At 39.1% G+C, this 26,498-nt stretch overlaps 1 protein-coding gene across 6 annotated transcripts in view; it reads right to left on the minus strand.

Moving 5' to 3' along the window:
• PCSK5 (proprotein convertase subtilisin/kexin type 5) overlaps positions 1–26,498 on the minus strand; it is a 444,775-nt gene that overhangs the window by 267,201 nt on the left and 151,076 nt on the right. For all 6 annotated transcript variants that reach the window (XR_011497225.1, XM_070495324.1, XM_044767585.2 and 3 more), the window contains exons 6-7: positions 22,868–22,956; positions 19,132–19,304 (exon numbers count right to left, since the gene is read on the minus strand). Coding sequence is in view for 5 of the 6 variants with exons in the window: in XM_070495324.1 (XP_070351425.1) it covers positions 19,132–19,304; positions 22,868–22,956 (262 nt within the window). In the remaining variant the exon portion in view is untranslated. The remainder of the gene's footprint in view (positions 1–19,131; positions 19,305–22,867; positions 22,957–26,498) is intronic.

Consider the following 26,498-nt stretch of genomic DNA (forward strand, 5'->3'; position numbering starts at 1 on the left):
TCAATGTGGAAAAATGCAATATAATCACACAGGAATGGGAAAAACTCATGAAGAGAGAGAGGGAGAAACTTATGGAAGCTACTGCCACTAGACAAGCTGGACCTGGTTTATCATCCCTCAGTTTCCCATCAAAATATTCATGAAACATAGAGAAGGAGGCAAAAATCACCAAGCCATTATAAACTAGAGATTTTGTCCAATACTCTGTCAATGTCTGGAAGGAGTTACTCCTCACTATGGTACGGATGGCCAGATTGAAAAACTCTAGTGACTGACTCATATCTAGACCTCAGAAACAGTACATCATAGCCAGAGAGGAAGGAAGAAGGTTCTAATTCACCATCAATATATGCCCTCTCTATTACACACTGAGGGGCTGTATTATGGGCAAAAAGCCTGGTCACATCAGAGCCTTACCTAACAGGTGAACAGAACAAATGAGACAATGCAAAAACCCACCTTGTTTAAACAGCACTGTAACAGACAGTAGATTAAGAACCAGAAAACAATGAAAAAGCACATATGGCACAATTATATTTGCGTATCTATGTAAAATTATGACTTTGTGGCTATGTATAAAATTCAATGAAAAGATCTTTAAAAATGAATTCAGTTTTTAAAGAATTTTTTTTTCTGATTTATCTCCCAAAATCCCCCAGGTACATAGTTGTATATCTTAGCTGCAGGTCCTTCTAGTTGTGGTATGTGGGATGCCACCTCAGCATGGCTTGACGAGCTGTGCCATGTCTGCGCCCAGGATCCGAACTGGCGAAACCCTGGGCTGCCGCAGCGGAGCGCGCAAACTTAACCACTCGGCCACGGGGCCGGCCCCTAAAGAATATGTAATAAGAAAATATTCAGAAGGTACTTTTATGTTCATGATGTAGTTATAAATATAGGACACAAAATGACACAGCGTGGTCTCAGTCTAGAAAAAAACGTAATTGTGTGCGTGTGAAGAAACTAATGTGCGTAAAGTTATACGCATGGAGCTACCATAAAGTGACAATGTAACAGAACTTATCCTCTTTGGTAAGACTTGGAAAGACTTTTATTTTCTTTTTCATACCATCCTTCTTCACCATGTATGATTTTTATAAACAGAAACAAACACATTTATTCCTCTGTTAAGAGGGAAAACACAAAGCCAATTCCTAAGAAAGAGCTTTTACTTTATGATCAAGAGGAGTTTTACCCAGATAAGGTCCATTGTGCACTAAAAACAACAGAGGCTAACATTTATAGAAAGTTCCTACACACTGTCCAAACATTATTCTACACAACTCCAGTCTATTATCATCATTTTACGGAAGAGCAAACTAGGGCTCAGAAATGCGCACTAATGCCAGAGCCAGAACTAGAAATCCAAAAGGAGCTGAAGCCTGAGCCCTTAACCCTTCCTTGCAAGTCTTCTTTTGGGCAAAAAGAGGGCTAGAGGTTGTTGTGCTATTTTAGCCAAATCTCTAGAGTCTGCATTGAAGCTTGGCATTAGGATCTAAGAGCAGACCAGCCTCCAAGTTCTCCCCAGAGTCGGTGGCAAGATTAGAACGATAAAGGAAGGATGCATGCATCGTCTTGAGCATCCTCATGGGGAAGGACATAGGTTCTGATGCAAAATTCCTCTTGGAAATCCCAACCTGACAAGGGCTGCCTCAGAAGTAGGACTACAAATCTTTCTATTCTGGCAGCATCCACAGATGACACCACTGCAGAGGAATGATGACATTGCTAGGAGGTCCTTTGGAGATTCACTGGGTTGAAAGAATGGTCGGTTGGCAGGACAGTGGGTTGCCGCTGCCCTGAAAATGTCCCTTCTAGACAGAGATGACATCGTCTATCAAATAGATAATTTGAGGGAATTGTTTTATAACCGGGCATGGTGAAGGGAAACTCCAAAGGACAGTATGGGGTCAATAACCACTCTCATCCCCCCAGGCCTGAAGGGAGCTGAGGAGAGGAGAATCACTGGAACTGAAGACACAAGGGCTAAAAGGAGTTGAGAATTGGTCAGAGGACACACCAACCCATGTTGGCCCGGCAGGGACGGGGGCAGGGGAATACGTACTGAGTGAGACCCCAGTCTCCTCCTCCCTGTCTTCCCTTTCTTGCCAGTGTATCCCACTGGCTGAACTCTGCCAGGAGCCAGAGGACCACAGGAGCCATAGAGATCAGTATCCCTGAGCACCAAGCTTGTGGAGAGAAGGGGAGAGGGGATCTGGAGGGTTGAATGGGAGACACTGGCATCGCCCTTAAGGTGTGTTATGGACTGAATTGTGTCCCCCCCAAATTCAGATGTTGATGCTGTAACATCCAATGTGACTGTATTTGAAGGTAGGGCCTTTGAGGAGATAATTAAGGTTAAATGAGGTTATAAGTGTGGGTGGGGCCCTAATCTGAGAGCACTGGTGTCTTTATAAGAAGAGGAAGAGACACTAGGAGTGTGTGCACAAAGGAAAGGCCATGTGAAAACACGAGAAGGCTGCTGTGTGCAACCTGAGGAGAGAGGCCTCACCAGAACCCGACTCTGCAGGCACCTGGATCGTGGACTTCCAGACTTCTAGCCTCCAGACTGTGAGAAAATACACTTCAGTTGTTTAAGCCACCCACATCTGTGGTACTCTGTTATGGCAGCCCGAGCTGATACGAGGTGAGAGGGGGCGATCAAGGATGACCCGCTCCCACAGTGGCTATAGAATACACAGATGCTGCCAACACTCTGTCCACGAGGCAATCCCACCTTTATGCTCGTGTGTATGGTTTATGATTAAAGTCCCAGGAAAACAGAGACTGAAACTGTGGGCTGAAAATGTCATTAAGACAGCTGCTGAAGCTCTATGGGGGTAATCTGAAACAATTAGCAGTTCAAAGGTTTATTTACTACAGAGGCACAGAGATTTTCATTAGTGTGCAAATATTCAGAAAAACACAACATGTGGTAAAAAAAAAAATCTGGACATTTCTCCAAAATTCAGAGTTATTTAAGAATTAAATCTTAATGTGGGATGCGGGGAGAAGGGAAGGTGAGCAAACGTTATAAAGAGAAAAGAATCTTGAGACACATTTTCCTAAAGTGTAGGAAGCGACGCCATTTTCTAGTTCGGTAAAGTATTGTGATTGCAAATGGTTATTTAAATATGGCTTTGGATGAGAAAAGAAGAAAAAAATCCTCCAATTTAATTGAGTACTAAGCTAAAAGTTAGTAAACTTAAGGCGAAGTATATTGTGAAATCCACACAGGACCCATTCGACCAAACTCTAAATATTCTCATTCGTTGTGTATCTAATTGTGCATGTGTTTCTTCTCACGTATGCCCTATAAAAATCAATTTATAATACCCCATAAGCATTATTTTTAAAGGCTGGAAAGGAATTAGATTTTCTTGTGGTTCAGGAGGTCAGAAAAAGCTACTTTATGCTGGATTGCCAATTAAATCGTACACCCCAAGCCAGGTTTTGAGAGCTATAGAGTTTGATGGAACTAAGTATCTTTCTTTAAAATAGTGTGATAATTTTTCAGCGAATGCAGTTGGATTTTATTTGGTATTTTAATATTACGTTCTTCTCCCATATTGCTTAGAAAGTATTCTTAAGGGGGCATGAATAAGTGACCAGAGACTTCTTACAATACAAAAAAAGTGGCTGGACACTGTGCTAGGTGCTTTCACATATATTAGTTAATTAGAGCAATACCAGCAAGTTAGATATGCATTTTTACAGATTAGGAAACTGAGTGACAGTAAGTAACATGCATGCTATCATATAACAAGAATGTGGTGGCGACAGGACATGCGGACCCCAACAGGTCTCATCAGAATCTACATATCTCTACATGTTGACATGAAGAGACACAATAAAACAACTTTAGGACACGGCGCTGTCATTTATCTGTGATGTCTTGTAAGCACAGCCTGAATACCCAGTTTACCAAAGCCCCTCACTGCGCCTCTCCCCATCTTTTTTTAATATTCCTCCTCTCAGCGAGAAGAGAGCACAGCCTTCTATGGAAGCTCTTCCATACACAGTTCACAGACAAAGTGGCTTCAGGCTGGAAGAGGTTGGAGAAAGACCAGGACACCTCGAACTATTCGGTAGCCAAGATATGAAGAGAGAACTGTTCATCTTTTTAGAGCTCAAGGACATTCTGACTGGCATTTCCAAAATAAATCTTGTTCTTTAACGGAGCAGGGTTCATTGAAAGGAACAGGTCTGTCTAGAAATGTAAGGCAAAACAACAAACTTTGGAAAGGTCTCTGTAGCGCTCACACAAAATGTTTGTTCCAGAATTCTAAAATATATATTGCTTTTTAAAGCAATACTTAACTCTTTGAATCATTATCACCAATAGGACAGATGATTCACATGAAAACGAAGGCTTCTGGAACGTAACCTGAGAAGTAATCTGAAAAGAAATATCATCCATGGCAGAAAACACATCAGGAGCAGTTGGTCATGCTGTGCCCAATGCCTTGGAGATGACACTGCTGTAACTTGGTGGGAGAAAGTCTTCTCTGGGAAGGCACCAAGAGAATGTAGTCATGCTACAGATGTCATAAACCATCTTTGGGAAAGGCTAAAGCCTAAACTTCTTTCCTTTTTTCGTTTTTTGGTGAGCTAACATCCATTGGCGATCTTCCTCTTTTTTCGCTTGAGGAAAATTAGCCCTGAGCTAACATCTATGCCAGTCTTCCTCTATTTTGCATGTGGGATGCTGCCCCAGCATGGCTTGATGAGTGGTGTGTAGGTGTGTGCCCAGGATCTGAACCCAAAACCCCAGGCCACTAAAGCTGAGCACATCGACTTAACCAACTACACCACCAGGCTGGCCCCTATTCTTATTTCTTCCATCAGTTCATTTGGGCAAGATGGGCATGGGGGTAGGGAAATTAATTACATGAGACAGAATCAGACCCAGAGAGTAAAGTGGGCCACTCCTCACCAAAACCCAAGGGAATCGAATGGGACAGACATGAGATGCTTTTAAACAAGTCAAAGAAGGAGACGTGATCTCTGAAGGTTAGGATTCTGGAGGATTAGTGTTACTTTTGTCAAGAACAATCTTACGACAAAATGTTAACTTTGTTGGGCCACAGTACCCTCATCCAGAAAGTAAGCATGCATAACTCTTATTTTTACAACCTACTCCAAAAGTTGGAAAGTCCAAAATAAAGAGAACTGGGCGCTGGCCCCGGGGCCAAGTGGTTAAAGTTCTGCAAGCCACGTTTTAGTGGCCTGGGTTCGCAGGTTCAGATCCTGGGCACGGACCTACTCCACTCATCAGCCATGCTACTGAGGGATCCCACATACAAAATAGAGGAATATTGGCATAGATGTTAGCTCAGGGCTAATTTTCCTCAAGCAAAAAAAGAGGAAGATCGCCAATGGATGTTAGCTCAGGGTGAACCTTCCTCACCAAAAAAAAAATAAAGTACAGCCGGCCCTCCGTATCTGTAGATGCGAAACCGGCGGACACTGAGGGCCAACTGCATTCATTGTACTATGTCATCTTATATGTAGGGGACTTGAGCACCTGAGGATTTGGTGTCCCCAGGGGTTCCTGGAACCAACCCCCTCTGGATACCGAGGGACAACTGTGTACAGGTTTCACTGGATTCAAATCCTACTTTCAGAATATTTAATTTCGTCCTCTCAGAATTACTAAGGTAAACAGAGGGACTACTTTAAGTATTTTTAAACCAAACTGTCTTTGATTATGGTTTGTTTGGTGATTTGAGTGCAGCCAACAGCTCAGTAATTCCACCCCTTTCCAAGCAAAAATTCTAGGACTGAAAATGCTTAACAATGGAAAGCAACAGCTTCCCAAACACGATTTCAACAGGTAGCCAACAAACACAAGAGTGTCTCCACCAACACCTACCAATGTTTGGCCTTCCCATGGCGCCCCAGTGCCTGCCCCTCCCAGTGTTCTCAATCCTTCCATCCCTGTATTAGGGTGCCTGCCCCGTGAACTGCCCATGTAGCATGAAATCAGATTTAGAGGAAGGACTGTCTAAACATCCACAGACTGACTTACAAAAATATACTTTCCTGGAGTGTATTTACCGTTCTCATTCTATGCTACTTAGCCTATCAAAGAGTGGTTGATGACAGAAAAGGATTGAAAATACAAATGCAGTTTTTTTTTTTAAAGTACTAAAAGTGAGACAAAGAAGGCTTTTGTGAATGGTAACCTATTTCTCCCCATTTTTGTCTTCCCGCCTTTTCTCATGTGACATGCCTTCACTCCCTCCTCTTCTTCCCTATCTCAACATCCTCCATCTTTTCCAGCCCACATCAGGTTTTCTGTATTCTAGTTTGCTGTGTACACAACGGGAAGCTAGGCCGTGCATATTAAGCAATTTTTTATATTCTGTGGACTTTTTAATAATACACTGAAAATATTAGATGCAGTTATTAGCGATATTAATTCCACCACACACAAATGAAAACCCATTTTATATGCTTCCCAAGTACACCAAATGCAGTCGACTTCAATTTTAAAGGGCCAGAGAGCCCAATACTGATTATGGGATCAGCTGCTGGCGATGAAGTTGCAAGCATTTCTGGTAAAATGACCAACTTTTAAATGCCGCTAATAACCACATTTAGGGGCTTTTCAAGATATTATTCATATTCTAGTACACGAATGGGCAGCATGATATACTGAATTCAGGGAACCTAAAGGTGACTTTAGCTCAGTGTCCTAAAAGGACATTTGGAGTAATATGGCCAAAGATTAGTAAATAGTATTTAAGAATCAACTTTTCACAGTAAATCAATGCTGCAAACAGAGAACTCTCCCAGCCTTGGGTTCCAAGTAAAAAGCTACTTTTATGTTTATTGTGTGAATAGAAAGAAAAAAAAGCCCAAATGGAGTTGATTATTCACCGTATCAGCCAGAATATCAATTCGGTAGAGCATCAACTCAGCAAAAGCTTGGTAGAATCAATCCTGTCATCAGAGCTGCCTTCTCTTTGGAAGGGTTGACATGTGGGCTTGTACACATAATACACCTTCTTACACTTTATCGCCAAAGCGCAAATGCTGTGACCCGTGAATCCCGACAGCAGTATTCCAACAGCGTAGATTTCTTCTACTTTGTTTATTTTTAAAGTATAACTGGAAGAAGAAAATCAGTCTTTCATGGAGAAAGAGTACAGAATATCTAGGAGGAAATAAAAACCAGGTGTGTTTACTGACGGAAATAAATATGCTGTTAAGCAAAGAATTTTATTCCTATTAACCTTTAGATATTCTGTACATTTAGGAACTTTACATAATAAAAACTTAGGGCCAAATAACATGCTGTGGATATTATTTAAAGCTGGATACATAAGAGGTTCACGCAGTGAAATTTTAAATTTCTACAAGAGGAAACTAAGAAAATAAAGTTAGTAGAGCCAATCAGTGGAAGGCTAGGACCAGACGGATTCAGCCTCACCTCAAGCAAAGCTGATCCCCACTGACCAGTCCTGACTTTGGGTGTTCCCCAAAATGCTTAACAACATGGTGCAGGGGAATACTGCTTAACAATAGTGGATTAGAGCAAATAAAACACCCAAGCCCTCCCCGCCCCCCACCTTATCTCATTTACCAAGTCAACAATTCCAAAATAACTGTCCACTTTTAACGGTCTACCTATGATGAAATCATCTCCCCCATTTTTTCTCAGATCTTGTTTTCCTAATCTGACTCATTGAAGCCTCAGCAAGACTCAGGTTATTATTTACTTCTGAGCCCTCCCACAGTCCTCCAAGCTTTGAGCCCTGTCTGAGGTGTTTTCTCAGGGCCTGGGGACTGCTGACACTGGTCAGGAGGAGGCGCATGGAGATTAGGTTTCTCATTTCCTCATTCCAAGCAGCTAAAAAGGTACGTGTGGCTCTCATATGCTCTCTACAATAATCACAGTCAATACTTAGCGGCACCAACGCAGCTGTTTTGGGTACATCCACCACCCCAGCATTCCCATCTAGGGGAGGAGAAGAGCCTTTCTCATACCTGCCAAAAGTTGCTACATCTTGGACCATCCCAGAGCACAGGCAAAACCATACTCAAGACTTGCAGCAGAGCCAGGTTCATGACATGGAGAAGGACATTTCCAATATTAACATTAATTACCTATTTTGAAACTGCCCAGAAAGAAGCTATCACACCTTTAAATTTACATTGAAGGAGTAGAATTTGGAAAATTCGTTTCGTAGAGAATAAAAACATTTACTATCAACAGGGGTCGGAAAGGAATTTACTGTAAATGTTTGGAAAGGCGTTGAAAGGAGGATGGAGGGGTACTCCAGCAAGAACAAAGAGTTGATACTCTACGTTAGCTCTGGGTTACAGAAGGCCTCACTGTGGACTGGTTCCAAGTGCTGGCTCAACTCTGAAAGGGGAAGGAAGTGGCCCCTCTCTGAAGCCCACCATGGGGCTTGAATGTCACAGGCCGCTCACTCATGGAGCAAGAAACTTGACCTTCTGTGAAGTAGCTCATAACATTTCTGAAATAGAGTAAATCGACCCTCTACAATTTTCCCCCCATAAACACAATCCTGACTTCAATTAAAGCAAATCACACTTTTGGAAAAATTACAGTTGATATTAGGCTTATATTATTTACAATACTTGGTGGTAGAGACTCTGAGGTCCTTAAAGATGCACCGAATGTGGCCCTTCCTCAGAGGAGGAGATCTGCAGTTGGACTGAGCACCTTCTGTGTAAGATCTTAGTCAGTCTTCGTGATGGCTCTATAAAGTAAGTATTATCATAGCCTTTTTGCAGGGAAATGGAAGTCCTAAGAACTTAGCAACCTGTCCCAGGTCAAAAAGCTAGAGAAATCAAACTGAGATTTCAACCCAGGTCTCTGTGACTTTAAGGCCAGTTCTCTCTACATCCTCACAGACGGCATCCAGGGATAAAGAGAAAGAGACAATATAAAGAAGTTCAGAACAAGCCAAATCAGCCGCCTGGATGCTAAATTCTCCAGGAGTCCAGAGAAGAGAGGTCCTGTTGCACTGTTCACTTTCATGACCATCATTACAGCTGCCGGTGACTCAGAGCTGTGTGCAGAGACGGGCCCATGTGAAACATTCGACAGGAGCGAATACCACAGAGCATGCTGGCAAAGAGCATAGGCTTTGCAAGAAGACAGAACCAAGTCTGAATCACAGTCACACTTCTTAATGGCTAGGTTACCTACTTTGCCAAGATTTAGTTTCCAAATCTATAAACTGAGTGAGGTCCTATGAGGATCATCTCTATGTCTAACTCAAGTGGCTAATTAATTAATTAATTAATAATCATCATGATGTTTGCAATCCTGAACATTAAGTTTGATTGTTTCATCTTAAAGATGAGGACTGTAGACTCAGGTTAAGTGAAAAAAATCTGCTATTAATGCCAGATAGACTTATAAATCATTTGATGTTGTCAACTCAGTTCAATTTATCCTTGTTTATCACACAGGGGCCTTTCTTTTCCGGTTACTGCTGTGTTTCGTTGAAGGAAATTGATGTGTCCTCCCTGTCAGCATTCTCAAATCTATGCTTAGAATCACAGAAACTCAGGATTGGTGTGGACCTTAACTTGACCTAATCCAATATCTGTATGATTTTGTATCCTCCCTAGAACAGGAACTCCAGACTATACTAGAATGACTCCTGTGATAAGGACTTCACTCACCCGCCAGTGGTCCAGTAGTCCTCATAAATAGAACAAAACAAATTAAAAGAAAAAGAGGACTGTTATTGATATCTGGTTAATCCATGAGTAGAACAGAGGGAATGAGAAGGGAATTTGCAAGTTAGTATAAACTACCCACGGGGTTAATAATGAATCTCTAAACTAAAACCGAAAACAAAGTGACAGTAAGTATTTGTTTGACATTTACACCTATACTAGGCTAGAACACATCTGTGCTCCTCTCCATAAAAATGCATCACGATTCACAATAACACACAAATCTAAATCTGATCCTTGGATATCAGACAACTTTGTGACGATTATAGCATGTGAGGCTGCATATGTATTTGTGAAAGACACATTGCTTTGTTTCCAAAATGGATAATCTTACATCGGGTCCACTCAGCAAGTCATTTTTGAGTTTTGTTAAAACTCTAAGACAGAGTTCCACCAGGATATAGTTAGATCCGACAGGAAGATTTTTAAAACAAACCCCAGTTAAAGTCAATTTTCATTAAGCGGAACCAATACTAAATAAGCTGCCTTGTCTATCTTTGCCTACCCATGTATCTTTCAAAAGTTTTACAACATTTGCCAATTAATTTAACAGCAATGTGTCATTTATTAAAATGCAAACTGGTACCAATCCTGCTACAGCTGGGTATATATATCTGATAAAAACATATCCCTCCCAAATGGAACTGGTTAACTTTATTATGATTATTACTACTGCTTTTACTATACAAGCTTGTTATACCTCTTCTCTCCCCTCTTGGTGAGCATATGCCTTTAATTTAAGGGCAGAGAAATGTGTGTGCGCACATGCATGTATAGAAGAGACAACGTGTGATTGTAAAGCAACATTGTGCTTTCAGCAAATATTCCAAACATCCAATCAGTTGTAAAATCTGGCAAATCAAAAAGAAATTGATGATGTGAAGGGGATATCGCAATCAGAGACTCAACAGCCAGGCTGTGCCCATAGACGTTCATCAAATGTTCTGCTTTCCATCTGGACCCCTGAACGGAAGAGTATAGGAGGATGGGATGAAGGCCACCGTTCCCACAGGGAGATTAGGGCCCAACGATTCTGATTTTGCTGACTTTGTTCCTCATCCTTGACGCTGGTTCTGTCATAAACTCATCGGAATGCCTTAATTGATAATCCCAAAGCTTTAAAAGCTAAAAGAAAAACAATCTGGAATTGAAAGTTTACTTGTAGATAAAATGGCAAAGCAAACTCTATAAGCTGTGCTCCTACGGTATCTACAATGAGCTGCATGATTTCTTCAGATAAAGATGAAAATAAATGCCAGACCAGTGCTTGGGCTGTATTGGGGACTTCAGAAATATTTCTTGAGTAAAATAATTAAGGAAGTACTGGTAACCTTCATGTAGGGTTTTCTGATTGCGGAAAAAGGAAAAGATTTGACTCCAAGTTTTTTTGCTCATTTTCTAAAGGATATTTTTAAACACACTTGTCAGGAAATTGTGAAATGCATTAGACGCCTGCTGATGAATATCAAATGCACCAAGTATTGTTAAAGTTTAATAATCCAAATGGGGCAAAAAAGATGATTCCAAGGCAACTAGACTGAACACATGAGTCTTGTTATTGTGTGCTGGGTAGTCTGTCCTTACTGCCTACCAGATTCTATTCACTGAAGGGACTTGTTTGTTTGCACTTTATTTAGAACGTTTATTCATCATTACGTGGTGAGCTCCTTAAAGACAAGTACTGAGTGTTATTCATCTTTCACTACCCCCTAGAAAAGTGCTTGGAATATTACCACCATGCAGAGAATGTCTCCTGAATGCAATCAGGAATGAATGAATGAATAAACAGTCTATGAAAGAAAACCTGAGGCAATTAGCTTCTTATTCTGACATCAAACCTCAGGTCACCTATATCTGAAACACTATCAACTGACTCACTCATTTTACAAAATCATTCTCCGATTTAGAACTGCCTGGGTGGATAAAGCCAAGAGCTCCCCCTGAGGGAAGGCTTCGCCAGTCATACCACGGAGCCAGGTCAAAGGATCATCACGGAAAGTGGGATCATGTCAGTTTGAATGACAGAAATTTTTAAATTGTCCTTTCCTAAGATGATATGTAAGATTTCGATTCTGAGACCCCTGGCAAAATTGTGAGAGATCTTAGATGTCCTCCTCGGAAGCTTAGAATGTTCCCTTGCTCATAGGGAGCAGTGATGAGCTTTAAAGAGAAGACAAATGACAAGATTTACACATAAAAAATACTTCTTTGGCTTCAGTGTTCATGCTGAATTGAAAGTTGAAGCTCAAGCTGGGAGGATGAAATTTTGGAAGTAAGCTATTGCTGAAGTCTATATAAGGGATGTTGGTTCTGACTGAGAGGGAAAGATAGCAGATTCCATAGACTTTTAGGAAGCAGTACAGGAAAGAAAGACTTACTGGATGACTAGGGTGAGGAAAGAAGAAATTACAGGTTAGAGGAAGGGAGACTGGGTGAACAGTAGTGACATCAACAGGTAAAGAAATACATAAATGTTGCAAAAATGACTCAACCACTAAAATTATTTCTGGTTCTAACATTCTGACTCTAAAGGTCTAAGGAATTTAGCTGCATTTTCATGAAGTAGTTCCAAAGAATTTAAAATGAAATTAAATTGAACAGCAATCAAAAAAGTGAAAATAAAAGCTTCTGTGTGATTAAAAGTTTAAAACATTAAATAAAGTTAAACACATCTCTTTACTACAGGACTTCTCAGAACCTTTAATATGCTTTTAAATGTCCAAAGGGAGCATATAATAAACGATGTTTCTAAGTGTATTTGACAGCAAAACCCCTCTACCCCTCCTCCTTTTTTTAGCATTTTATTAATTAGTATTTTATGAAATAAACTTTAAAAAATATTCTCTTGGATATTTTGTCCCATTTATTTTGGCCATTCCTTAATAATAACCTTAAGATTATACACTTACCTTCCCTAAGGATCATTTAACAATATGAAATTGATTAAACTCAGAGATTTCAAACAATCAAGACTTTTTACAGTATTTTGCATGATTAATCAATATTTCACTTTTATTACTCTTGCTTTTTCAGTGGTGATAATGATTCAGATTCATAACATAATTAGAAACTTTACTATGTTCCAGGAACTCTGCTGAGTATTTCTCAGGCATTAATCATACGATCCTCACAATAGTCCTATAAACTAATTACTAGTATTTAGCTCCATTTTATAGAGGAACAAACTGATCCTCAGAGAGGCTAATTAACTTGAACAAAGAAAGAAAGTATTGGAACCCACTGGAGAGTCTGAATCCAGTGTTTGAGTACATTAATCACCAGACTATACCATGTATGTTAATAACTCATTTCCAAACTATTAAACAAAAACAATGTGCGATCCTTCAGTAAATTCACTCGGTATATGCAGCAAAACAGCATGGAAGTCATTCACACATTGACTCATACATGTATTCACTCACCCACTACACAGACACTGTTTGGGGTACTTGGGATACAGGAGAGAACAAAACTGTCAAACTCTGGGCCTTTATGGAGGAGACAGTTAATCAACAAGGTCAGTCACGTGTCGCTAAATGACAGGGATACATTCTGAGAAATGTGTCTTTAGGTGATTTCACCATTGTGCAAAAATCAGTGTACTTACACAAACCTAGATGGTATAGCCTACTACACACCCAGGCTCTATGCTACTAATCTTACGGGACCACTGTTGTATATGTGGCCTGTTGTTGACTGAAACATCATTATGTAGTGCATGACTGTAAATATAATAAATAGAAGGAGGGATGATAATTGCCAAATGGGTTCTGAAAGTTTGGAGTATATGTGTGTTATATTGTCTATGGGAAGAAGCAAGCAGGCCGCCTTGTTAGGACAAAGTTAGAGGAGAGCTCAGAGAAGCGCACTGGGTTTCACACACGGAGGTCACTGTGACCTTGACAGGAACAACTTCAGTGGAGTGATGGGGCAGAGTCCTGATTTAGTGGTTTCAAGAGATGATGGGAAAAATCAGCTTGTAGAGGGCAAGTATGGACAATGGTTTCAAGGACTTTTGTTCTAAAGAGAAAATGAGAAAGGAGGTGGTAAATGGAAGGAGACAAGGAGACAAGACAGGGATTCTTCTAACTGTTGAGATAGGGGGATTAACAGTACGAAGATATGTAGAAGGCAATAATACAATTGAGAGGGAAATTCTGATGATGAAAGAAAAGAGAATTGATGGAGCCATGTCTTTCATGAGGTGAGAAGGGGTGGGGTCCAGTGAAGAAATGGAGGAGGTTCACTTAGGTAGAAGATGAGCGATTAATTCACCACAGTAACAGGAGAAAAGCCAAAGTATGTGTTCAGAGATGAAGGCAAGACGTCAGATGGGCCAAACAAAACAGAACATGTAAAAGAATTAATTAGATTTCTTTGAGGCCCACATTCTGACTTCTTTAGCTATGCTGAATATCTGTTTTCTGTAAAAGTGGGGAGAACAGTATCAGTCTTATGAGATTATTGTGAAGATTAAAAGTTACCTATTTTAGGGCTTAGAAGAGTGATGACAGTATAACAGACTGGCAAATGTTAAATGTTGCATCGTCATCATCATCATCATTACTTGTATGCAGTCCAAATTATATACCCCCAATTCTTGCATTTAATGTTATAGCTCCTTTGCATCAAATAAAATGCAATCTTTGGTAGAAAGAGCAAGCTGTCAATTGTGACATGATTTGTTCAACATAGTTTAATGCAATTTTTGCACATTAATTCTTAACAGGCTATAAATTGAATCAATTTTGATTTTGTTAAAACAGTGTTACATGCTATTGAGCCAAATCCTTATTTTAAACAAATAGGGAGCATTCTTAAATCCAATATTTGCTATGTTTTTTGATTAGTAAATGGAAGGAATGGATACAATCAATACTTGGACTCCCTGAGCAAAATTTATTTCTTTCCTTTGTGAAAATCTTTCTTGATTCTTAGGCTTCTCTTTCTTGTTACCAGTCTCTCTAGCTGTCGTAACATTGTTGCCCTCCTAGTCCCATTCATCATCAACTCTTTCTTGGACCATTTCAATCTTCCACTCTTGCCTCTTCATCTCTCACCCACATACAGTCCATTCTCACAGCAGTGACCTTTCAAAATTGTGTATCTCATCAGGCCACTACTCTGCTGAAAACCTCCAGTGGATTTCTGTAACAGATCAAAACGCAAACAGCCTCACAGTTTAGAGACACTGCTGAGCTGGCTGGCCCCTGCCTACCTCTCCAGCACATCTCCTACTGCCTGCATTCTGTTCACGTTGCTCCCAACGCCCTAGCATTCTGTTCTAGGAATACACCCAAATCATTCTCCTCTTGGGATGCTTTACTCTTGCTGTTCCTTTTGCACAGAACATTCCTCCCACATTTCTCCCCCTCCTGGCTTCTTATCATTTATATCCCTCCTCACGTATCAACTCCTCAAAGAGGACTCGTTGTCCTCTCTAACTAAAGCAATTCTGTCCGCCCCCAGTCATTGTTCTATTTCATTCATAACGCTTATCCTTAGCTCAGATTGTCTTGTTTCTATGCGTGTTTGTTTCCTGTCTTGTTGCTAGAATGTAGGGACGTTTATGTATTACATATAAGACTTAGATGTCTTCTTCACTCCTTTACAGTATATAGAAAGTGGGGATTCACTAAGTTTAACAGAAAGAATAAATAAAGTCCAATTCCTGTATTTTTGTAGACGATGTAGTTAAAATATGAATAAACCAGAAAGACTTTAGGCTGCCACCTGGACTTTCACTCCCAGCTACCTGAAGGAATTATTTTATTAGTCACTTATTCCTTCATTCTTTAAATCACTCAGCCAAAAAATCAGTTATTTCTTTCTTTGCTGTGCTCTGTAATCTAACTTATTTTCTATATATTTGACAGTGTATATTATATAAAAAACAATCAGAATCATCTCAAAGAATATAAAATGTACTGTCTCACTTGATGCCTTATAACAGAAGAGTGAAAGGTTTCTTTTTCCTGCAAAAGACTATCTAATATGCTTTAAAAATATTAAATTATATATTCATAGATATTTAGAGAAACATCCCTTGGGAAAATATAGATTTAATTCATGACTACAAACATGGATAAAAGAAATGAATTTGTATATTGAGAGGTTATCTTGAAACTGAAGATGTGCTTTTAAGGGCAAGTGAAATTGAAGGCAAGTAGAGACATGGGAAGAACAAAGTAAGTAACATCACAGAACCATATTTTACCATATTATTTTTAATCTACCACTACAGGTAACCCAATGGAATTACCTAGAACTCTGCAGTGTGGAAATGGTAGAGAAGAGAAGGATGGAGAACTGAGGAAAAATGTAAAGTTTTTTGGAAGGACATGATCTCTTCTCTGAAAAAATTATCTATCTATCTATCTATCTGTCCGTATGTATACAAAACTTACTTATTGAGCACCTATTATATTCTAAGTATTCTGTCAATTGCTGTATATGCATCATCATCTCATTTAACACACGTAACAGCTCTGTAAGTAAGTACTATCATCACCCTATTTTAGATGAGGGAATGGAAGCAGAGAGGTAATCTGATCGACTTCAGTTCAGAGAGTAGTAAATGACAGATCCTGGACTCAACCCTACCCTAAATCTGAAGCCTGTGTGTATCAAACACATAAAAACTCTATCTTGATGATTTTATTACATTTAAATGGATCACCAATGCTTTTCCATAATTAGGTGTGCAATGCTAGGAGCCAGAGAATAATTTGTTTTCCTTAACAGTTATTTCTTTTGTTACCACCTCACCTCTAAAAGTAAATGATTTGTTTTAAAACTAAACTCCCTTTTTTCCAGATTAAAATCTTGAGAGCTCTTCAATGGAATAAATTATGGTATATCCATACTCCAAAAATTTTCGAAATATTAAAATAAATGAGTTCTATCCTTATGGACTGCCCCAGAAGGATGTCCTTGAAAACCTATTAGGTAAAAACAGCCATGTGCAGAGGCCATCGATCCCTGTTTGGTATATGAATGGGCACAGGAGTACCGAAAGATGGAGTCCAGACTCTTAACAGTGGTTATCTAGTTGGTGGGAAATCTATTTTTAACTTCATCTTTATAGTAGGATTTGTTATAATAAGTATGGGTTACTTTTGTCATTAATGATGAGTTTTAGAGTAAACTTTTTCAAAAGTATCTATTTCTAAATATAATCTTATATGTTTGAATAGCTATCTCAGATGATCATGTTTCTAATCTTAACCATTTTTTCCTTCAAAGCATAACATTTTTGTTTTCCACATTGAGTTTCCATTTAAGATTTCCATTGAATAAAAGATTCCCTAGCAAAAATAAATCTGAAAACAACTGGTTTCTATCAGATTCAATGACAGCTATTACATATGGGGCATTCTCTCTATATATGTACACCCACAAGGCTCTGTGCATTACTAATATACATATATTCTCACATTAATGAGAAATTCCAGATTGCTCTTTATTGTATTAAGAGCCCTACAAGAACAAGTCAAACATTAAATATGAACGAAGCTTGATGTATTTAACTTGAATGACCATTCTACTGATGGCACAGAGAGAGAGAACAGTAATCCGCAGGGCTTTGGTAATGAAACCACCTGATTACTTGGAGTGCATTCATTCGGCATTCAGGTATCTTGAAAGGAAAATTCTAGGCAATGATTTAAAACATCATCCTATAGTTTAAAAGGCCTCTAATGCAGCTGAAAATTGGCAGAGCTAGAAAGTATGTCTTAACCAAACCTGAGCTATGTTTTACTCAGGAAGTGCATACGAAACAGGTGCCTAAGTGTTCCCCTCCAGTCTATTTCAGAAGGGCCAGGAGACTGCTTAGCTCAGTCTTCTGATTAAAGCTCTACACCAATCCCACAAAGGCAGAAGAATCATGATTATTTGTACTCCAGCTGCAACGTTACATGAATCAACTGCATGCATCCCACTGCTCCAAAGCTGGGCTGAATATAGAAGCACCCTGTGGTTAGCGTAATCTGTAGTAAATTAAATTAAATTCAACAAACGTTTACCAAGTACTCACTAGAGTTCAATATATGCTATGGGTTTTGCAAAGCCCATAAAGATGGGTAGAGCACAGGCTCTGCTCTCTAGGAACTTACGATTTAGTGAGGAGGATACCAGCAAAGCTAACACTGATCAAAAGCACAATATGATAAAGATTTTAGGGAACACCAGTAAGAATATAAAGTCGAGGAGGTACAGAGTGGGGACTGCATATACTTAATTCTAGTTTGGGCAGTGAGAAGGCTCCTGGGAAGAAGGGACATTTTAGCTGAGGCTTAATGGTCAATAGGATTTGGCTGTACAGTAGGAAATGGGAGTGGGACAGGGACTTGCAGGGAAAGCAGGATGTGCTGATGGATAGGAAGAGTGGCATATGCTTACATTACAAACAAGTAAAAAGAAATGAGGAAGCGGGGCCAGCCAGTGGCCTAGTGGTTAAATTTGGTATACGCTGCTTCAGCAACCTGGGTTCAGACCTACAGCACTCGTCTATCAGTGGCATGCTATGATGGTGGCTTATACACAAAAGAAAGGTAGATTGGCAAGAGATGTTGGCTCCGGGTGAATCTTCCTCAGCAAAAAAAAAGAGAAATAAAGAAAAAAAAAGAAATGAGGAAGAAAAGGGATCAGCTCAGATCATGATTAAGACGTATGCTTTAAATCACCCAAAGTTTCATTCACGAGTAAGAAAGAGAGAGGAGTCCCTTTTGGTGGAGTTTTCCTCCTTTCATGATTACAAGGATATAGCATCTTTATTTTTTATTTAATTAAAATAAGACAGAATTTTTTAAGATCTGTAGTCTAAAACAGACATTTTATTACATTAGATTCTGTGGTCAGTTTTTTGGAGAGGAGTGGTCAGTGAATTTTTTAGTGAAATCAAGAAAATGATGATCTGTTAAGCTGTCTGGTTAGGGAACTTGCAAGCCAGCATAAAAATAATATTGTCCTGGGACAGAGGGGGAACTAGGGAAGGAACTGCAGAAGGGAGATGCCCAGAAGGGCATTGTAGAATGATGTACCAACACCAAGCGGAGAGTTTCAACATCTCCACTTCTCAATCGCACACTCCCAAGAATTTACTTCTCCAAATGCAAGATTAACACATTAATGAAAATATTTCCTTTGAGCAGATCTAAGCACCCAAATATACCTCTTTTCTCGTCAGGGGAAGCGCTAGCTCTTAGTTCATTTGCACACCAGATAAAATACACAATCCCAAAGGTTCAGCACCTCTTGCCATTGACTCGTCTCCTGGCTCAGCCTATGAGCTCCATCCATTCCTCCAGAGTGGAGGATCAGAACCCAGAGTTTCGTAGACGGCTTCATATGATAATCATCACTGACTGGCATAATATGAGCCCAGGTGCTTTTGAAACTTACCATTCTAACGCCATTTTCAAAGGCTTGCCGGGTGAGTGGAGCTGGTCCATCCACGGTCTTGCCATCATCATCTGGGCCCCAGCTTGCACTGTAGATGTGCACGTGCTGGGGATTGAAGCTAACCGATTTCGCTTCAACCATGTCCGTCACATCTCCATCTAGCATTCGGACTCCTTCAAGACAGAAGGGACGTAGCTCGATTAGAGGCTTTGCTATATAACCCCCAAACAGCCCAAGATATATTCCAGTGATAGCATTTTTTGGGGAAAGAATAAACTTCTAACCAACACTTGAGTATATTTTCCTCAGAAAAGGATAATGCAGACCTTTCCGAAGCTTTCCTGGGGAGAAAGGAAGTTACACTGCATGTAAAAGAGCAAAACTTATTTAAACTCTTTTTCACCCGCTACTTTTTTGTTTTTTTGAGGAAGATTAGCCCTGAGCTAACATATGCAGCCAATCCTCCTCTTTTTGCTGAGGAAGACTGGCCCTGACCTAACATCCATGCCCATCTTCCTCTACTTTATATGTGGGACGCCTACCACAGCATGGCTTGCCAAGCAGTGCCATGTCCACACCCGGGATCCCAACCAGCGAACCCCAGGCCGCCAAAGCGGAACGTGCGCACTTAACCGCTGTGCCACTGGGCCGGCCCTATTCTCTTTTTCTAAGTTTCCACAATCTCTCCCTTCTCTTTATTCCTGTCTTAAAGTGAGTACTTGACAAAGAGAGCCTCAAGCAATCCATCTTCCCTAAATTTCTCTTCATTAGATAACTTGTGTTCATAATCGGTGCAAAACTTTCTGACCTCAGCAGTCTTACAAAATCTGGAAAGCTGCCAAGTTAGGTTGGTCTAATTTCCTCCATATTTAACATTATCTCCTAATCTGTAAGACTGATGGGAACTTACCATATTATTTTTTTGCCAAGTAATTTATAAGTCAAATAAGGGAGAACGTTCTCTGTGCATGTAACACATCAAATAATTCTCAAAGGGTTTTAGCAATGTGTAGTCATTAATCTTCATTTAAGTATATTTCCGCCAGACAGATAGGAATTTATTATTAACCTTAATTTGCAAAAATGGACAGTAAGATACTAAAAAATAAATTATACATCCAATGTTAGGCTTTCCTTTTTTCCTTTTACTTTGGAGACTCACAATAATAAAACATCTAATTGTTAAGTAAACATCTCTCTCCTTCAGCTTAAGCTAAATACCATCACTGAGATATTATATTATTTTAAAATTATATCTTTAGAGCCCAAATTTACTCCTTAGTTACTCTAGTTATCTAGTAGGATTTCAAGTTTTTATTGGTCACCAATAAATGGGGTTAAATAATAAAACCCCAAATCAGGCAACTTTAGATACTATGTGGTTTGAAGTGGGAATTCTGATAGAAAATAAAAATACTCTTGAAGGAACTATATCTTCTTTATGCTTTCAAAAATATGTTTACCTTTTAATGACAAAACTAAAAAACACCAAAAAAACAGAAAGAATGACAACGAATCGATATAGCCAGTACTCAACAACTGCCAACATTTTGTCACATTTTCTTCATCTAAAAATATAAATATCAGGCTAAACCATTTTAAATTCCATGACAGTTGTGACACTCTATCCTTTAATATTTTTTCCAAAAAAAAAAAAAAAAAATGGAAACAAACACTCAGTCAACATTAAGTTTCCCCAAAGCATTTCTCAAGACATTGCATTTGGTTACTGTATCTCTTGACTGTCTTCTCCAGACTTCTGGATTTTTAAAGGGGATATATATAAACAGGTGAGGGGGAGAACAAAGTTTATGAACAAGTCCCTTTAAAAATTACGGAATGCAAATTGTACTTAGAAAACTTGTCAACAGTTTGTTTTGTGGGGGCAGGATACCCAGCAAGATGCTCTGGGTGTACTGGGTCCTGAGCAGCCATTGGTTTTTCATTTCACATGAATATTCAAAATACATCTGCACGGTTTTTAACAAAGAAACCTTACTTCCTATTTAAAAGCAAAAAATGGAACGATTTTCCCAGTACAGGGAGGTCTGAAATAAACCCTGGAGTATCTACCAGCTCTAAATGCCAACATGCAGGAGTATCCACACAACACCTGAATTCAGTTTCTATGTCATGCAATTTATGTGAAGTTCATGAAGAAAAGGCTCGATAAAATCATATCTAGAGGGTAATATTAATTTTCTAACCAAAAATTGATGAGTAAAAATTTCCTTTCCTCAAGTTTAAAGATGAAAGGTTGCTTTGTCTTCATTTAACTACAAGCCTTCATTCCTGGGTCTGAGGAGTTAAATTTATAATTCAGAATGTTCTCGTTCTCAGGACGACAGAACATTTGTGAGTCATTGCCACACATTCATTTTTATTCCTGAGGTCCTGTTCAGTCAGCTAGGTCAGCAGTTTATCTGTGAGGTTCACAAGTTCACCCCTTCATCCCCTCAAGGTCAGTGAGCGCTGGGTTAGCATTGGAGAGTGATGACGGGGACATGGATGTGTGGCTGTGTATGTGAGACTGTGTGTCCCGGACAGCAAGAAGGGTTGATCAGATGGCCACCAGTCATCTGATTGTCTTCAGAAGAGCAGGGGTCTCCAGCACTCTCATCATTCTTCATGGGGAAGTCTTTGTCTGCCTTCCCCAGCTCCTCCATAAACACTCCCCTTGACACACAGCAGATGCTCTCAGAGCGCAGCTAATTACTGGTTAACAAGCTGCCGTCCTCTAAGAATTCAGGGTGAAATAAAGGAAAGAGGTCACGTTTACTGAGGACTGACAATCAAGGCAGTCTCAGAAAATCTTTTCTTAGCACCATTATTATATACCCAAAATAATTCATGTTACAAGATCTCTACATTAACCCTAGAAAGGACTCATTTTTATCTTTTAGATCCAACTCCATTTACCACGTGAAAACAAATAATGCATTGGAAACAGGGGTGTCAGCCTGGTTCCAGGAACTTCATTTATCTTATGACACCCTTTAGGACACCTCCACAGGACACTTCAAAGCCATTAGGATCTGTACCGTCTCTTCCGATGTTTTCTTCCTTTTGTGTGTGGCTGTGGCAGCCGGCTGTACTAACAAAGCTGATTATAAATGGGAAAGTAAGAGTTTGCTTCTGTTAACGCCTGGATTTATACTGCTTTGGTTGGAGCCTTGTAGTAGCATATGCAAATTTGAGCTTGCGCATGTGTATGTATGTTTATATATAATCCGGAATTATTGTTAACAGTCTCACTACATTACGGGACTTCAAAAATAGATTTTACCATTTACCATTTTAATTGCAGTTAAAAGGAGATTTTTATAAAGGCTGTGGAAAAGAAAAAAAAAGATTTTCTGCTCTAACAGAATTTCAAAGTGCTGCCTTCCACAGAGATATTATGGCCTATTGTTCATATTATTAGTTCTTTCTGACCCAAACACCAATTGTATAGTTCGGTACAGATGTCAACGACCCCATTTTCACTATTGGGCAATGTTTTTTCATGCTGGTTTAAAGAAAGAAATGTCTGTGCTTGTGACACTTCAGAGATACTGGCTCAGAAGCCATTAACCGTATTTAATAACCCATGTTAACGTGGTCATTTTGCTGTCAGCAACAGTTGAACACTACCATGCAAACATATGCCTGTCTTTAGTTCAAAAAGGGGCCTGAAAATCAGTTAGCGCAAGAGCTCTTGGCTATTTCTCTATCCACCTAAGTGTGTTTCCCATACCTCCGATCTTGGCGTTGAAAGCAATTCCGACTGTGCAGTGCGAGTTGTTTGCTGCGGCTGCCACTTCTCCAGCACAGCGGGTCCCATGTCTGCAGGGAGAACACACACACTTTCTAAGGTAAGACACTCCATTCTCACAAACTCAACACAGCACTGCCACCACCCAAACTTCAAAGTAGTGACGAATGTATCAAGCTGTGGGTGTTTCTGGAGCTTCCTACCCAAGTAGCACTAAGTCTGTCCACAGCAAACATTTAGCACTTTATTACATTCTGCTTTGGATAATGTTCTTGGTGTGTTTATTTTTGATATCTTGCTTTCCCAACTAGAAAATCTCCTTGAAGGCTAAAAAGGAATTGTATGTTTCTTTGTATTCTCCAAGCTTCCACTGTCTAATATGGTAACCACCAGCCATATGTGGCTATTGGGTACTTGAAATGTGGCTAGTATGACCTTATCTCCATTTTAATTTTAATTAAATTAAAAAACTAGTACTCAATTCAATTATTTAAAAACTTAAGTTAATTTTTTTGATGTGGAGAAAAGGGAACCCTCATACACTGCTGGTGGGAATGCAAACTGGTAGAGTCACTATGGAAAACAGTATGGAGATCCCTCAAAAGATTAAAATTGGAAATACCATACGAATCAGCCATTCCACTTCTGGGTATTTATTCAAAGAACAGGAAAACACTAATTCAAAAAGATATATGCACTCCCATGTTCATTGTAGCACTATTCACAATAGCCACGACTTGGAAGTGCCCATCAATGGATGAACGGATAAAGTAGGTGTGGTATATGTATATACAGTGGAATACTACTCAGCCACAAAAAAGACATTTGAGACAACATGGATGGACCTTGAGGGTATTATGCTAAGTGAAGTAAGTCAGACAGAGAAAGACAAAGACTGTATGATTTCACTCATATGTGAAAGATAAACAAACATACAGATAAGGAGAATGGATTGGTGGTTACCACAGGGGACGAGGGCAGAGGAGGACAAAAGGGGTAAAGGAGCACATATGCATGATGATAGATAAAAACTGGACTGTTGGTGGTGAATGGGACACAGTCTACACAGAAGCTGAAATATAATAATATATACCTGAAATCTGCACAATGTTATAAACCAATATGATCTCAATAAAATAATTTTTAAAAAATGTAAGAATGCGGGTATAGGAGAACCTACTTCTTAAACTGTAAACTTAAATACAAGTCAAGTATCTCCAATGAAAATCTACCATCTAAAATGGGATGTGCTTGGGGCCCCAGCCTGGTGGCACAGTGGTTAAGTTTGTGCACTCCGCTTTGGTGGCCCAAGGTTCACAGGTGTGGATCCTGGGCACAGACCCACACATCACTCAGCAAGCCATGCTGTGGCAGCGTCCCATATACAAAATGGAGAAAGACTGGCACAGACGTTAGCACAGGGACAATCTTTCTTAAACAAAAAACCCAAAACAAAAAAAAATAATAAAATAAAATGGGATGTACTGTAAATACACACTGGATTTCAAAGATTTGATATGATAAAAACAAGAAGGTGAATATCCCATTAATAATTGTTTTATATCAATTACATATTGAAATATTTTATTTAGTAAAAATTATCAAAATTTATTTCACCCGTATGTTTTCACCTTTTCTACAGCTTTTTAAAAATGTGGCTACTAGAAAAGTAAACAATTTTTTCTGAAAGATATCCCCCCTATTTCTCACCACAATAACTTGGTTCCTTGTACAGAAAAATCTTCTAGCTGAACGGACTTCTAAGATCATCTTATCCAAGGATGGCAAAGAAATTTCACGTGCAAAGCACAATCTGTTTAGAAATGGTGGCCCATGACAGTGTGCTGAGAAGGCTGAGCCCAGAGGAAGACAACCAGGACTAATGACTAATGTCTGCCCTGGATGCAGAAGAGGGATGTGACACCATCAGGGGGCATTTGTCATTGCTACTCAAATCCAATGTTCACCCCCATTCCCTCATTTTTAGAAATGAGGGCACTTAAGGAGGCCCTGAGACATAAAGGGACAGCTGAAAGCGGCCAAACAGTGACTAAAACTCAGGCCCTTCAAATTCCATTTTTTTAAAGTGCTTTTTATTTTACAGCACAGGTGCCCCAGACCACACTTGTCAGGGGCATGACTACAGTTTGTGCAACTATAAACAAGTTGCTGCTTACAACTCATAGATACACGCACGCATTTACACAAAAGAGATACATCCTGCTTTTTCCACTTAGTAAAGTCATGCCTATCTTTCTATATAAACATTAATCTATGTATCATTTAAATGGTATTATTCTACGTAATCTTTGAAATGGCAAATATATATATTCTGTAAGCACACACACACACACACCATAGCATCTTTAACAAATCCTCTATTCCTGTAAATTTACACAGGTTTTCACTAATATTAATAAGGCTACGAAGAAGAATCTGGAGTATATAATTGTATACCTTGGGGCCAATTCCTAGAAGTAGAATTACTGGATCAAAGAGTACAGAATATATGGTCAAATTGTTAACAGCAGATGAAAGTAATAAAACCAATCCTAAAAACTGCAAGATTAATAAACATTACCATAAAACATCAAATGTTTGTGCATGACAAAAAAGGAAAGACCATAAGCTTGAATGACAATATGAAGAACAGAGAAAATATTTGGACAAACCCCTGTGTACATAAATTCCTACGTATGAGTTTTTCCATCTTTTTCATCCTTGCCAATCTGACATGAGAAAAATGTTATCTTCTTGTTGGTTCTCTGTTTTATCCCCTCTGATGACATTTGATGTTATGCATCTTCTCAAATATTTATTAGCTATTTCTATTTCTTGCTTTGTGAATAACCTTTTCATGCCTTTTGTTCAAATTTCTCACTGCCTTTCCATCATATCTGTTGCGTATACATTTCCAAAGTTGTTATTTGGAACATAACGATCTTGTTTATGGCAATTTTAGGTTGTTATACGCAATATTTAATTTTGATGTACTCATAATTATCTGACCTTTCTGATATTTGGTTGTGCCACGTTAATCATCAGAAAAATGATCGATTTTTAAAAGAAAAAATATTTCTTTTGTAAGCCCCAAACTAATTTTCCCCTGAATCTAGCAATTATTTACTATGACCCTTCATTAGGCTCTATTGCATATGAATTCAGGGTGTAAGTTATTTTTATTCAAATGTCAAACTCCCTTTATGAGTCTGTTGTTCTTGTATTTCGTTGTATCTATTATTACTTAATGCAAGTGCTACTGGATCATAAGATCTCTGTTTTCAATTCTGCTTTGGTCTGTTCTTTGGTCCATGGGTTATTTAGGAATATGATTTAAAATTTTCAAATATATATAGGTGTTTAGTTATGTTTTTGCTATCAGTCAATAACTTGATTACTTTGTGATAAAAAAAGATAATTTTTATGAACCAATTGTTTGGATTTTGTGAGACCCACACAATGATCAAGTATGTGATCAATTTTTATAAATGTTCCATGTGCTTCAAAGGATGTATATTCTCCAGTTGTTCTTTATAAGTCCATTACGTTACGCTTGTTCATTATATTGTGGACTTAATGTTCTTTGCAGTTCTATTGATTTTTATTTTATTTA

The sequence above is a fragment of the Equus asinus genome, chromosome 23 (assembly GCF_041296235.1).
Source record: "Equus asinus isolate D_3611 breed Donkey chromosome 23, EquAss-T2T_v2, whole genome shotgun sequence".
In the NCBI taxonomy this organism is placed as follows: Eukaryota; Metazoa; Chordata; class Mammalia; order Perissodactyla; family Equidae; genus Equus; species Equus asinus.